This window comes from Sinocyclocheilus anshuiensis, unplaced genomic scaffold (genome assembly GCF_001515605.1).
Source record: "Sinocyclocheilus anshuiensis isolate Anshui unplaced genomic scaffold, SAMN03320099.WGS_v1.1 scaffold63, whole genome shotgun sequence".
NCBI lineage: Eukaryota > Metazoa > Chordata > Actinopteri > Cypriniformes > Cyprinidae > Sinocyclocheilus > Sinocyclocheilus anshuiensis.
In genome coordinates this window covers 2,255,473-2,271,327 of record NW_015552625.1, presented here as the reverse complement: position 1 = coordinate 2,271,327, position 15,855 = coordinate 2,255,473, and the positions used below count along the sequence as shown (strand labels likewise).

Below are 15,855 nucleotides of genomic sequence, written 5' to 3'. Positions count from 1 at the left end.
TATAATTCCATATTCTCATTCCTTTCATGTTTTATTATGCATGATTTCACATTTAGACCATTAATTTCATATCAGTATTTCTGCTATTGTAATTTATGTATAACTGTGTACTGAATTAAACAGTCCGTATATAAATGCAACCTTTTGTGGTTTGGATTACAATATGCATTACATAACGAATCGTTGTCATGTATTAATGACAATCATCTGTAAACCACTCGAAAGCCCAAATATATAATTATTATACCTAACATGTATTTTGTTCACTTAAAGCAGCTTAAAGAAGCATAAACAATTGTTTGAAACGCACATAGCAAAACGTGCTTACCATGTTGACATTCAAAAATGTGCAGCAAAATCTAGCATTGCTTGTGTTTGTTGTCTTGGTGACTACAAAATTATTTTCTATTAGACAGAAAACAACGGCATAATTGCCCATTCTTCGTTTAATTTTTATAACAAGCTAACGGAGTGTTAATAATAAACGAGCAGATTTGTTTTCAAACTGCAATAATCGCACTGACGCTAGGTGGCAGTGTATAGGTAATGGCGACTTAAATGCAGCAGACAAAAAACAATCCAATCATTATGCGCTCCACACTCCTATCCAGTAGGTGGCGGGAATGCACCATTTGAGTTGGTTTGCCAACCGCCATTAAATTTAAAATAATAAGAAGAAGAAGACAAAAAAAACAAAAAACAAAGAGGAAACGTTGGCTGTCTCATGTGATGTGGTGTTGACTGTACGCGGGAATTTTGAGATCGCAGTGTTTACTTTGCAGGGATGCAGCAAGAGTTGTTTACGCAAGAAATCTTCTATTATTAATCTTCTGTGAAAGCATATGTGGGAACCGTTTGGATGACCGTTGCTACTGGATAATATCTGCTTCTGGACGAATTACATTTGAGCCGTAATAGCGGTGGCTATCTTTATATGCAGTTGTCACACTGATGTGAGGTGGTTTTAAGTTTTGATATCAGTAGAGCTGCTTTATGTTATTGGATTCACCGAATATTATTTATTTACTTACGGTCCACGATGATTAAGTGTAAATCCAGAAAATCTTCCGTAAGTAACTTATTTCATATTCATCTCTGATGCTTTGTTTCATCCTCATCTTGCTATGAAGATGTAACGTTAACAGTTAAATGTTATCAGCTGTGAACGTGTACTAACTTTTGGTTGTTGTTGTAGATGGTCACTGGAGTTCAGTCAAACATTTCTGCCTTTTTTGTCTCAAAGGTAAGATAAGAGAACAATTTACTGAAAATGTATTCAAGACCTTTGTTAACATTGTTTTCATAGTACACAATAATATCCTTTAAAGAAAAACAGTATTTATCCTTTACTAGATTAAAAATAAATTCTGCCAATTCCTTCCAAAAATTTTGGGTAATTTTACAATCAAAAAATAAATGTAATAACACCTCTTTCTCATTTTTACAAAAGGAGCATAGATCATCAATATCAGAGTATCTTGAAATTATTGATTTAACAGGGTAGATGGTATGCAACATTTTAAAATGTATTTCTTTAGTTTTGTTATTGATACAATAATTAAAGAGAATTAACCAAGCAGTCTTCCAATTAATATTATCAATAATAGAGTTCCAAAAGAATTTTCCTCTAGGTGTTATTTTATTTTGTTTTTGGAAAACAGTACAAATATGTTTGTTATTGCATTTTTTATCAATCAGTTCAAGACCGTTTAAAATTAATTTTGGTTTTGTCATTATTGTAGAGTTATAGTGAATATGACTTTTAACAAGATGAACAAGAGTAGGAGGAATAGCTTTAATGACCGAATTAAATTCCTTAAAATGCACAGGGAAACTGTGGATTCGCATGAATTGTTCATAAGTTAAAAGATTCCCATAATTATCAAACATATTCATAAGATGATTAATATCCCTGTTAAACCAATTCCTTAAAAATAAAGATTTATTGGCAGTCGTTATATTGGCATTATTCCAAATGAAGGAGGTGTGAGGAGAGAAATTGTGTGAGTAGCAAATTTTCCAGGCTAAAAACACTTGCTGGTGGAATTTGGACAATTTAAGAGGGAGTTTAGAAATATTAAAGTCACAAGTTAACAGAAATTCTAAGCCACCTATTTGGTTAAAGAGACTGTGTGGGATGTGGTTCCAAAGGGAGTTACGATTAATCAAACATTTTTTCATCCAATTGACTTTAAAAGTTCTATTAACATCTTCAAAATAAAGTATTTCCAGACCCCCTTCAGCTTTCTTATTAGTAAGAACCCTTTTCTTAAGTCTTTGGGATTTGTTTTTCCAAATAAAAGAATAAAACAAATTATTGATATCTTTACATATATATATATATATATTATGATGACGTTTTGTGGGCGGAGCCTATCTGGTGCAGAAAATGACAATTTTCAAGTAACGTTAAGTTAGCAGTCTATGGAAGCTATATGGAATAAAAGAATAAAAAAAAGGTAAATTTGAGTTTATATTTCAAAATTCTAACTTTATTCTCGCAATTAAGTAGTGAGATTATATCTCACAATTCTGATAAGGAAAAACAACGCATCATTCTCTCTTTTCCTCTCGGCTGAGAATCATGAGTTTATATCCCTTCTTTTTTTTCTCCAGAATTTACACTCACTATTGTTGAGTTAAATCGAGTTATAAAGTCAGAACTAGGAGATATAAACTTGCATTTGCGAGAGAGAAAAAAGTCAGAATTGTGAGAGAAAATAAATGTTATGTAAAATGTTAATAATAGTAACAGAAAAAAAAAATATTTCATGCTGTAACTGTAGGGCTAATACAATACGTCCCCTATGAACTGCATTTGTGAATATTATGTAGACCTATTGTTTAAATCAAATTTATGCTTTAAAAATAGAGTAATCATAGCAGATTTCATCCATAGTCTGTCCGTTTAAACATCTGCGTTTAGCTTCAAATGGCATCTTTGATGACAGTATTCTATAAAAATGATTTGCATTCCGATTCTGACATCCAAAGGTACAAAAATATTTTTTTTTCTCTTATTTCATGAGTTTTGTCTATTTCCCTTTACTTGTTACCGGTGTTTTTCTGCCACACAGCTGCAAGTGATGTAATTGTGACAGCTACTCCAAATTGGTCTATTGTCCCAAACATTTATGTTTGTATGACCTGTAATATGTATTTTATTTTTCAAATAATGAAAGTAAATGGGGTCTGAGTGACTTTTAACAAGATGAACAAGAGTAGGAGGAATAGCTTTAATGACCGAATTAAATTCCTTAAAATGCACAGGGAAACTGTGGATTCGCATGAATTGTTCATAAGTTAAAAGATTCCCATAATTATCAAACATATTCATAAGATGATTAATATCCCTGTTAAACCAATTCCTTAAAAATAAAGATTTATTGGCAGTCGTTATATTGGCATTATTCCAAATGAAGGAGGTGTGAGGAGAGAAATTGTGTGAGTAGCAAATTTTCCAGGCTAAAAGCACTTGCTGGTGGAATTTGGACAATTTAAGAGGGAGTTTAGAAATATTAAAGTCACAAGTTAACAGAAATTCTAAGCCACCTATTTGGTTAAAGAGACTGTGTGGGATGTGGTTCCAAAGGGAGTTACGATTAATCAGACATTTTTTCATCCAATTGACTTTAAAAGTTCTATTAACATCTTCAAAATAAAGTATTTCCAGACCCCCTTCAGCTTTCTTATTAGTAAGAACCCTTTTCTTAAGTCTTTGGGATTTGTTTTTCCAAATAAAAGAATAAAACAAATTATTGATATCTTTACATATATATATATATATATTATGATGACGTTTTGTGGGCGGAGCCTATCTGGTGCAGAAAATGACAATTTTCAAGTAACGTTAAGTTAGCAGTCTATGGAAGCTATATGGAATAAAAGAATAAAAAAAAGGTAAATTTGAGTTTATATTTCAAAATTCTAACTTTATTCTCGCAATTAAGTAGTGAGATTATATCTCACAATTCTGATAAGGAAAAACAACGCATCATTCTCTCTTTTCCTCTCGGCTGAGAATCATGAGTTTATATCCCTTCTTTTTTTTCTCCAGAATTTACACTCACTATTGTTGAGTTAAATCGAGTTATAAAGTCAGAACTAGGAGATATAAACTTGCATTTGCGAGAGAGAAAAAAGTCAGAATTGTGAGATAAAATAAATGTTATGTAAAATGTTAATAATAGTAACAGAAAAAAAAAAATTTCATGCTGTAACTGTAGGGCTAATACAATACGTCCCCTATGAACTGCATTTGGGAATATTATGTAGACCTATTGTTTAAATCAAATTTATGCTTTAAAAATAGAGTAATCATAGCAGATTTCATCCATAGTCTGTCCGTTTAAACATCTGCGTTTAGCTTCAAATGGCATCTTTGATGACAGTATTCTATAAAAATGATTTGCATTCCGATTCTGACATCCAAAGGTACAAAAATATTTTTTTTTCTCTTATTTCATGAGTTTTGTCTATTTCCCTTTACTTGTTACCGGTGTTTTTCTGCCACACAGCTGCAAGTGATGTAATTGTGACAGCTACTCCAAATTGGTCTATTGTCCCAAACATTTATGTTTGTATGACCTGTAATATGTATTTTATTTTTCAAATAATGAAAGTAAATGGGGTCTGAGGATGTCATTTAAGATTTAATTTTAATTTATTTAAAAAAGCCCCTCAAAGCGTTTTTGTTAAATTAATTTATGTTTGTGATGCCCTTTAATTGTAATTACATTTATTTTTATGTAGTTACTCTTGATCCTTATATTGATTTTTGTTGTTCGATAAAAGTCTTTGGAACCTTCTTAATTTTTTGTATTTTTGAAATTCTATTAAAAAAGTTATCAGTACCTACCTTGCATGTTAAAGTAAAAAATGGCCACCCGCTCCTATGTTAAAAATAAGGTTGACATCACACCTCACACCATAACATCACCTTTGTTTTATCAGGTTTCACCAAAGTCACCTAAAAAAATAGCAGCTGGGATTACAAGATTCCCCGTTTCATTGAAGACTGGTTTTGTGGAGGATAAAAATGTCCCCTGCTCTCCAACCCCTTCTGCTGTTCCAGAGACACCTGACAGTCTGAGGAGCGAGAACCCTTCAGACACTTCCTATGAGAACCGCTCCCCTGTCTCCCGTGGCCTACATACTAAAGGTGTCAGGGGTAAACCTAGCCTGATAGCACGTAAGCTGATGCAGCCACAGAAAAACAGCAGTCCAGAGTCAGAGGAAACTTTTGAGCTTAAGCATGGCCTAAGTCACTCTGGCTCTGTGAAGAGGTTGTTGCACAGCTCAGAGAACATCCAGAGTGCCAAATGGCCCAGGACCATGCAAGTTCAGAAACTACCTGATTGTGACGCAAGCTCTCCAGGGGCCAATCGAAATGCTGAGTCTGTCAGTTTTGAGAGTAGCCGATTGGCAACTGGGTCTTGTGTGAAAATGAATGGAGGAACAAATGGTTTCTCAAAGCCCTCAAAAAAATCCTCTCAACATCTGAGCTTTAGTACTAGTGAAAAAGAAAATTCACTTGCTGTAAACCTGAAGCCGGAAATAGACATGAGTACGGTTTCTGGAACAAATAATTTTGATCTTGTGATGTCATATAGTTCATGGATACAAAATGGATCTACTGAAGACAAAGAGACTTTTCTCAACTGTCCAATTACTAAGAAGAGACCCTTGAGTACTGCTGATCTGCAAGCGAAAGACAAAATTGTTGATGAAAAAACTTTGCCAGTCCCTTTTGAAGATGATTTTACTGATCTGATAGACGATTGGTTTGATGATGGCATGGATCAAAAATCGGAGGCGCCAAAACCCAAGTTCAGTCATGAGTATGAATGTTTTATTCAATCTATTTATGTGCATATAAGTGAGCTTTAGTAATATTTGATAGTATGGTGATTTTTGTGTATTAAAACCAGTATTATTTATATACTATTATAGATTTTATTCATATTTTGAATTAGTTTTTATTTTTATATTTCTATATAAATAGATTATGTTTCAGCTTCATTTTTTAAAAGATTTAGTTTAAATGAACAATAATCCCGCTTAAAACGGGCTTCTTTGAATTTTAGAAAAAACAAATGTATACCAGAGCATGTTATACTGGCCTCTGGTGTTCATAACCGATACTGGGTACTGGATGTACGGGATATCACCTCATCACGAAGTTGCACTGAGAAGCACTTAACCATCACCTGCTCCAAGACGACACTGTCCAGAGAGACCTGTATTCTCAAAGATGGCTGGTACAAAATGTTACTTGGCGTATGAAAAAAGACTTTTGAGAGAGTTCTTTCTTTCTGATTGTCTTTTTGTTTTTGAACTTTCCAACCTCATTTCTAAAGGGAGAGTACTCCGGTTGCTGTTGGGGATGTCATTCACTTGGAAGGGAGGTGTGTTTCTGGCTTGTGGACGATTGATAGAGACTCTGGTTTCCTGGTTCTGCTGCCTGACCTGCTGATATCGGGGACCAGCATTGCTAACAGTATTCGCTGCATGAGGCGAGGGGTTCTGGGAGAGATGTTTAAGGTGTGGAAATTTAATGTTGTGCCTCAAGCATTAGCATATGCACTGTTGTTCAAAGTTTTTGGGGTCAGTACTTTTTTTTTGTTTTTGTTTTGGTTATTCAATTGGTCAAAAATGACAGTAAAGACATTTATAATGTCTTTCTAGAACTTTCTATTCATCAAAGAATCCTGGGAAAAATACTATGCAAAAATACAACAAAAATATTAAGCGGCACTGTTTACATTGATCATTGATAATAATAAGAAATGGTTGTTGAGCACCAAGAAACTGCTGAAAATTCAGCTTTGCTGTCAAGGAAACACATTACTTTTTAAAATATATTCAAATAGAAAATGGTTATTTTAAAATATTTCACAATATTGCTGTTTCCACAGTATTTTTGAAATAAATGCAGCCTTGGTTAGCATAAGATTAAAAAATCTTACTGACCAAACTTTTGAGTAGTAATATATTATAATGTATGGTATGGAAAATTAATATTCATTCTCAGATTTGCTAGATTATATTTCACAGCGTATTAATGAGCATGCAGAATTAAATATCAATATCCAGTAGCTATCAAAAGCAGAATGTGTACATACAGTGTATACTGCTCATATTAATGTTTTCAACAGTTGCGAATACTTGATGCAAACCTTTCTGTGTTCTTAATTGTTCTTCTGTCAAAATTGTGTTTTAAATAACCCAAAAAAGTGCTTATATTAATGAAACCGTTTGTGTGGTTTTTAAACAGGCATTTGATGGTGGATCTAAGCAGATGTTAAATGGTACCATAGTTCATGATATCTTCCAAAAAGCAGCCATGTCCTCAGATTTCTCCCTAGAGAGGATAAAGACATTTGCTGCAGAGGCCCTAAGAAACCCCAACTACCTCGGACAAATGTAAGAGCTATCTTGTAACATTTCCACCTTTAGAGGCATATAAGTTGTACTATCTTTAGAAACTATGTTTTACATAGTTTTTTGTCTTTTTCTAGTTTTCTTAAACCTCGAATAGTGTTTGACGACAGCAGTAAAGATCTGTTATGTGCCTTAAAAGGACTGTGCTTGTCTTTTACTTACTTTATTTAGGTATAGTCTAAAGCTGACCCAGGCTGACATGAAACAGGAAGTAGAAGAATATCTTCCCTCTTTATCTGAGTGGTCAAAACACTACCTCCACACTTCACCACAGGCTGGACAAAAGCAGCTCGCTCTCAAACTGTGAGTGTATATATGTATTTATTTAAAGAAGATTGAGAACATGGTGGGTTCAGTTTAATATTATGAATAAATGTAATGGTTTGTGTGGTTATTTACCATCAGCCCTAGTGACGGGGCTCTGAGCAAGCAAGATGCCACCTGTAGCGTGACAGTCACAGATTTTGCGGACATCGAGGAGAACATCTGGTGTCCACGTTTTGGCCTGAAGGGGAAGATAGATGTCACAGCTGGAGTTAGGATTCATCGGAGAGGCAGAAAGCCCACAGAGAGGATTGTGCCACTGGAGCTGAAAACCGGCAAGGAGTCCAACTCCATTGAGCATCGCAGTCAGGTACAAAACGCAACTGTGTAGACATGTCACATGTTAACTTCAAAATATTACTATTTGTGTCACTACTGAATATCACTTATTATTTGAATTTTATTAAGGTTATTCTGTACACTTTGATGAGCTCAGCTAGACGTTGCGATCCAGAGGTAGGTTTCCTTGTCTACTTGAAGACTGGCAGTCTACATCCTGTTGTGGGCAACCACATGGACAGGAGAGGTTAGTTTGTTTTGTTTCTTTAAATGTATAGTTCACCAAAAAGAAATTCTGTCATCATTTGCTTACCCTCATGTCATTCAGTTCATATATCTTCAAAACACTTCAAAAGTTAAGGTATTTTAATGGAACCTGAGAAATTTCTCAAAAATAATCCGTTTGTAATCGGACTGAAAAGCCTTCATGTAAACACCTTAATCGATCCGATTGAGCACGATCGGAATGAAATTTTGATCGGATTGAAGGGGGTGGTTTATTCTTTTTCTAATACGATTGAGAGTGCATGTAAACACTCAATCGGATTGAATCCCAAAACTGAAAGAACTGCGCATGTGCAATGACGCAGAAATAGCGTAATGACGTATGACGCATGGAACGAACAGCTCTTCCTTTTGAATAAAGTGTTGTATAAATGCGTGTCCTGTCATTATAAAACTCTCCTTTCACTCGACAACTGTGAAGTAGAGCAGGACAACCTCCCACCAGTCCTTGTTTTGGATACTCATCCACTGGCAACCCGTTTTGGGAGCGGGGAGGGGCATTTTTACTGCGTGATAAATATGAGCAGCACGGCACAGCGGTTTATATGTATATTTATACATAAATGGATAAATATTAATTCTGCTGTTAAAAACAAATAAAGAAACCGTGTAGGAGAGTGGTTATTATGTGCAAACAGTGAAAAACTCACAAAAAAATAATCAGTTTTGATTTGAAGCTTATGACATATAAACACGAACGCTAAAGAAAGTGATCGGGTTGATGTGTATGTAAACACTACATTCAGATTCATCAATCGGAATGAATTCAGTCCGATTGAACCAAAAATTGTGCATGTAAACGTAGCCACTGTTTATTGTGTATATGCGAATAAACTATATCTTGGACTTGGTTCAAGCTGCTTGATTCATATGGATTACTTTTACAATGTTTTTCTGAACCTTTTGAAGCATGAAACATTTGAGGTAGTTGACAGCAGAGAGACAGAAATCCCATAGGTTTCATCAAAAATATGTTCACTTATGTTCAAAAATTAATAAAAATGGCTTATCAGTTGGGAGTGTCATGAGGGTGAGTAATGAATGACAGAATTTACATTGTTGGGTGAACTATCCCTTTGAATCATGTAGTTTCATACAAATATTGCAATCAAGAGCCAATTTTCTTGTAGTCATAACCGTTGAAATCTAAGATAAGCTTACATCCTGCTTATGACTGTACTGATTAATATTTTTTTCTATTACAGAGCTGATTAAAATAAGAAACTCATTGGCCCATCACATCGGAAACAACCTTATTAAGGTGGATGGAAGAAGTCAAATGGCCCCATTGCCTGCCATTGTATCTGACCAGCAGGCATGCAAGTACTGTCCTCAGAAAAGGAACTGTGCAGTTTACAACAGGTACTGTTTTTTTTTCTCTCTTCATGCATCATCTTCCATTACAACTTCAAACAGAGTTTTGTAATTCCATTGAGCTTCAGCTGAAATGCATCACTTTGTATAGAGCTGTAGAGAGAGATCCCATGGAGAACTATAGTGAAGATCCACAAGCCTTTGTGCAGTCGGAGAGCGAGCACCTCAACCATGTGCACCTCCAGTACTTCAGCCACTGGTTGCTGCTCTGCACGCTGGAGGCTCTCACTATGGAGAACAAAGGAGGTCGGCGCAATATTTGGCTTCAGACTGCCCAGCAGAGGTGGGTGTTTTATAAAATATTACCTTTTCTGTACATTGTGTTGTTCACCCATCATTTACTCCCCCTCATGTCATTCCAAACCCATTCAGAAGACTTTTGTTCAACTTCGAAACACAAATGACGATATTTGTAATGTCTAGACATTTTTGTCCCTTCATTGTGAGACAGTTTCACCAAAAATGAAGACACAATCCATATAAAACAAGCAATTTTTATATGAATTTTGAAGAGACATGTTTACTTTATATTATATGTAAAAAGCCTAAATAAATAAAAGATTAACAGTGTTTGTTTTAATTAATTGAATGCTTTTGGCCTTAATTAATTATTCTGTTGCATCACTTTGTTTCTGTTATGTTGTTCATTCTCAGGGAGAAAAGTGGTGGCTGCGCGGGTAACATGCAGTTAGCTGGAGACGTCATCGTCCTGTCTGATGGTGTATATAAGCACATCTTTGTGAGGAAAGAGAGCGATCAGACGCTGACTGGGCTGATAGTGGGCGACAGGATTGTGGTCAGTGATCAGGACTCGGTGCTTATAGGCCTTGCCATGGGATATGTCACAGAAATAACTGTCAGTGGAGTGACTTGCTCTTTGGACAAGTAGGTCTCTTGCAGATGCTTTTCATAATGCTGTTTAATATTACTGAATCTGAAATGTTCAAGGGTACATCAAAGCTTAATTCCACATTCATATCATTTCCAGAAACCTTTCCAAGTATTCCTCAAACACAGTTTTCCGACTGGACCAGGATGAAGGTGCAGGCGGTCTTGGCACCCATTTAGGAAACCTGTCTATGTTAATGGAAAACACTCCAACCAGGGTACTTACTGTTTGCACACATGTGCCAAAGTATTTGCAATTTGCTCAAATCAATAAGAAATTCCAATCTGATGTGAACAAGAAGCTAATTGTTCAGAGATCTGAACTTATTGTTGTGGGAAAAAAAAGTTTCATTCGAGAATTGAGCCAAAGCAATTGAGAAAAACTGTAAATGTCTCCCTGGTAGTGTTTTTTTGTTCTATATTAAAAGCTACATATGTATAATTTTCTGCAGTGAAAGACTGAGGGAGTTGATTGTGGAATTCAGGCCTCCCCAGTTCATTGACAGCCTCAGCAGTGTTTTGCCACGAGACGCCAAGGACACTGTGGCCAACATTCTGAAAGGTGTGTTTAAACGCTGCCTTCTCCTGATAACATTGAACCATAATCTCACTCTTTCTGCAGTGAGTTGCTTTAAAACATGCCCTTGATGTGTTCTTTGAATAACAGAACTTCTCTGTTCCTATTTGATGAGTTTTAATCATGTTGCCTTTTAGGACTCAACAAACCCCAGAAACAAGCCATGAAAAAAGTGCTACTTTCCAAAGATTACACGCTTATTGTGGGAATGCCAGGTACTGGGAAAACTACCACCATCTGTACACTGGTAAGAACTAATGAATTTTGAAAACCAGTTGAGTTTTAGGACAACTGTATTCAGTTTCTTCTCATAATTTAGTTTGCATTACTTTTAATTTTTACCCTCTTTCTGACCTGTGGAGTGAAATTGTTTTTGCTACTGGTTTCTATATACAGAGGAATATTAATCTGACATGCATTTTACACTTCCTTGTTTTACAGGTGCGTATACTCCATGCTTGTGGCTTCAGTGTACTTCTGACTAGCTACACCCACTCTGCTGTGGACAACATCCTCCTGAAACTAAAGAGGTTTAAGATTGGCTTCCTGCGACTGGGTCGTTCTCAAAAAGTGCACCATGACATCTTGCCCTTCACAGAGGAGTCATGTCGGGCCAAAGGCATCCAAACACTAGAAGAGCTGGAACAACTGTATAACAAAGAAGTAAGATATATTAAAATACTTAATCATATAAAATAATTAAAATCTTAAAGAGTTTAAAACAATTGCACTGTTATTCAAAAGTTTTGAGTCTTTAATGCTTTTTGAAAGAAGTCTCTTATGCTCACCAAGGCTGCATATATTTGATCAAATATACAGTAAAACAGTAATATTGTGAAATATTGTTAAAATTTAAAAGAGTGTTTTTATTTTATGTGTTTTATAATGCTTTTTTTATTCTTGTGATGTCAAAGCTACATTTTCAGCAGTCATTACTGCAGTCTTCAGTGTCACATGATCCTTCAGAAGTAATTCCAATATGCAGATTTGGTGCTTAAGAATCTTTTTTTATTATTAATGTTGAAATGTTATGCTGCTTAATATTCAAAAGTTCAAAAGAACAGCATTTATTCGATTTTTTTTGTTTGTGAATCTTTTTTTATTATTAATGTTGAAATGTTATGCTGCTTAATATTCAAAAGTTCAAAAGAACAGCATTTATTCGATTTTTTTTTTGGTTGGTTTTTTTGGTAACATTAGAAATCTTTACTGTCACTTTTGATCATAAAGTTTTGATTTCTTTCTGACCCCAAACTTTTGAACTGTAACGAATATGACATGTAAGTGATAATGTTCAATCTCTGATTGATTGCTCTACATTTTAAAAATCCAAATTGTTTTGTAAAGCTTACCCCACTTTCTTTGTAGCTGATTGTGGCCACCACCTGTATGGGTGTAAAGCACCCAATATTCAGCCGTAGACGCTTTGACTTCTGCATCGTGGATGAGGCGTCTCAGATCAGTCAACCTGTATGTTTGGGTCCGTTGTTCTACGCCCAGCGCTTTGTCCTGGTGGGAGACCACCAACAACTTCCTCCGATTGTACAGAATGCTGAAGCCAGGTAGTACACTTCTATACTCAGTCAGAACTTGTCATGTTTCATGAAGCTTGTCATGTTGAGCTTCTGAGTACAGCAGTTACACTATCACGATATTATTATACCTCATCCCCACCCCATTGCTCTAATTTTTGCTCAGAACACTGGGCATGGATGAGAGTTTGTTCAAACGTCTGGAGCACCATAGTGATGCAGTTGTTCAGCTGAATGTGCAGTACCGAATGAACAGGTGGGAGTTACACCAGTCAAACATTCAGACTAAGATATATGCGATTGTTAAATGGAAATAAAAAACAATATATAAGTCAAATGTGATATCCAACTTTTTCTTCAACGCGGAAGTAAGCCTATGGGCAAGACTTACGGTTTATTAGCCGCTATAGGGAAATAACGAGAAGAATAACAACGTGCAGTAACTATCCCTTTAATATTAATTATCTCTTAAATGGGCATTAAAAACTCATGTGGAATACTAATAGGTGATTTTTCCTATACATATTTGAGAATATTCACAAGCAGCAGTTCCAGCTCTTACACTTGCCATTTTCCATCCTGCAGTGCGATCATGTCCCTGAGCAATGTTCTGATGTATGAGGGCCGACTGGAGTGTGGCTCTGAGAGGATGGCGAGCGCAGTGCTGCAGCTGCCCGGTAGAGCTCAGGTTGAGAAGGAGCTGGACCTGTTTGTGTGTCAGCCGCAGTATAGCGCTTGGGTCCAGGCTGCGCTGGAGCCCAATAGTCCTGTCTGTTTCCTGGACACGTCTGAGGTCAGTCTGACTGCCTTTTTTCTTAGTCTTCATCTCATTTGGCCTGTTATAGAATCCTAAATTTGTTTTTCGTACATTTTTATCATTATGTACTGTACCTTTCTTCAGGTTCCCGCCCCTGAGACGGTGGAGAAAAGTGGTATCAGCAACAACACGGAAGCCATATTGGTACAAGCCATTGTCACTCTGCTGCTCAAGGTCCGAACATACCATTTGTTGTGAAACGCGCTGAAATCTGTTTGTTTTTTTTCCCCCTGTAATGCTTGAAATTATATTTAATTTTAAATGTGTCGTAGGCTGGATGCAGAGCGTCTGATATTGGGGTCATTGCTCCATATCGACAACAGCTAAAAGCCATCTCCAGTCTGCTCCAGGGAGACGCCTTTAAAGCTCTGGAAGTCAACACTGTGGACAAATACCAAGGACGTGACAAGAGCGTCATCATTGTGTCCTTTGTTCGAAGCAACCCTGAAGGCAACGTAAGTGGCCTTCCCCCCCTGAATTTAAACATTTAAAAATATCTAAATATTTAACATTTAAGCCAATTAACTGTATATTGCAGTGATCGAGTATATGATGCATGGGCCATTATGTGCTCGATTATTTCATTATTCTCATGTGTAAAATCATTTTACAGCTGGGTGAGTTGCTCCAAGACTGGCGCAGGCTGAATGTGGCCATCACTAGAGCCAAACACAAGCTCCTCATGCTGGGCTCAGCGTCCACCCTTCGCCGGTACGCACCGCTAGAGAAACTTCTCTGCCACCTTCAACAGGAAGATATGATATCCTTTACAACCGTGTTTATGTATGAGAATGTTATTGCAGGTTCATTCAGGGACTTTTTATCACTCTGTCATTGAAATTAGTTAAAGTCAGTAATAAATTATTAGTAACTTTTTTTTGGTGAAACAACATTTTTGAAATTTTCCTTAATTTAAGTCACATCTTCCAGCTGCCTGCTGCTGCCCATGAGGCACTACCCGGAATCCCCTTGTGATAAAAACAAAAACCTCTTCTGATCCATATAGTGTACGTCAAGATAGTGCTGTGACACTTTTACTTGAAGAAAATTTAAGTGAAATGGTATACATAAGCTTCAGATGACTATAGACGGCTTTTATTTTGTTTTAATAATAGATGCGAAGTTTAATAATAAATCACTGCTGACAGGCCCTAGTACATAATTACACTCATGAGTTTCTTTACTCAATTAATTCCTACCTAATGTTAAATATTTTTTTAATTCATTACAGTTTTATCCATGTAAGTGTTTTGTGTATGTGTTTTATATATTTTTTTTAAATAAAAAATTGCAACAAATATTACATTCTCTTTGACATTCTCGGAGTGAAAATTTAAATGAGGGTTTTTAGAATTAAAATTAAATATAATTAAAAAAAAAAAGAGTTTGCAGGTCTGTGAACTTGGATTTTATTAAATGACATAACTTGCACCCACACATTAATTTAAATAGCAATTAAATGCACTTTACAACAGACATAGCAGCTGCACTTTAACTTTAAATGTACAGTCTCGAGATTTCGAAATGTCTTTTTAGACTGACTTTTTTACTGTGATGTGATCCGTAAAATAGTGGAAGAGATAACAATGGTAATTTATTATAAAAAACAAAAAAAAAAATATATATATATATATACACACTGTATATATTTACATTTACATTACATTTAGCAGATGCTTTTATCCAAAGCAAATTACAGTCAGAATTATAATTGTATAATAAATAAAAAGAAAACAAATAGATAGAATGCAAAAAGATTAGAGAAGCAAGTTTTAGTTTTTTTTGTTTTGTTTTTTATTAAGAAAACAAGCAATTAGTATATAAATAGAGTGCAAGTTTAAAAGGGGCCGTTTTTTTTTTATTTTTATTTTTTATAAATAATAGAATTAGAATAGAAAGTGCTAGAGTTAGAGGGTCAAATAAAGATGGAAGAGATGTGTTTTTAGCCGATTCTACAAGTAGATAAGAATAGATAGGTAGATAGATATATAAAACAAGTAAATAAGTAGATAGATAGATAGATAGATAGATAGATAGATAAAACAAGTAAATAGAAAGATTACAGAGTTCTAGTGTTAGAGGGTCAAGTCACAGTGTTGATAGAAAATATGTGTTTGTAGCCATTTCTTGAAGATGGCTAAGGACTCAGCTGCTCGGATTGTGTTGGGCAGGTCATTCCAGCAGGAGGGAACATTTAATTTAAAAGTCTGAGAAAGTGATTTTGTGCCTCTTTTGGGATGGCACAATAAAGCGCCGTTCACTTCTAGAGGGCACATAATTCTGAAGTAATGAATTTAGGTAAAGGGGTGCAGAGCCAGTGGTGGTTTTGTAGGCAA

At 35.5% G+C, this 15,855-nt stretch overlaps 1 protein-coding gene across 1 annotated transcript; it reads left to right on the top strand.

The window, feature by feature from the left end:
- The first annotated feature begins 706 nt into the window (after positions 1–706).
- dna2 (DNA replication helicase/nuclease 2) lies at positions 707–14,755 on the top strand. Its single transcript, XM_016457927.1, has 23 exons — positions 707–1,069; positions 1,196–1,243; positions 4,954–5,840; positions 6,087–6,260; positions 6,360–6,543; positions 7,277–7,425; positions 7,615–7,746; positions 7,849–8,077; positions 8,176–8,293; positions 9,537–9,693; positions 9,797–9,988; positions 10,360–10,590; positions 10,694–10,810; positions 11,046–11,155; positions 11,308–11,417; positions 11,612–11,833; positions 12,539–12,732; positions 12,869–12,958; positions 13,288–13,495; positions 13,604–13,693; positions 13,792–13,974; positions 14,133–14,279; positions 14,441–14,755. The coding sequence occupies exons 1-23, from the start codon at positions 1,040–1,042 to the stop codon at positions 14,492–14,494; spliced, it is 4,056 nt and encodes a 1,351-aa protein (XP_016313413.1). The 5' UTR covers positions 707–1,039; the 3' UTR covers positions 14,495–14,755.
- The last annotated feature ends 1,100 nt before the right edge of the window (positions 14,756–15,855 follow it).

What these genes read in the sequence shown, in the direction of transcription:
- dna2 (XM_016457927.1), top strand. Translation starts at nt 1,040, where the DNA reads ATGATTAAGTGTAAATCCAGAAAATCTTCC. An exon ending in CCATTGAGCATCGCAGTCAG is followed by an intron (nt 8,078 to 8,175) that starts GTACAAAACGCA and finishes AATTTTATTAAG; the next exon opens with GTTATTCTGTACACTTTGAT. An exon ending in CTACCACCATCTGTACACTG is followed by an intron (nt 11,418 to 11,611) that starts GTAAGAACTAAT and finishes CTTGTTTTACAG; the next exon opens with GTGCGTATACTCCATGCTTG.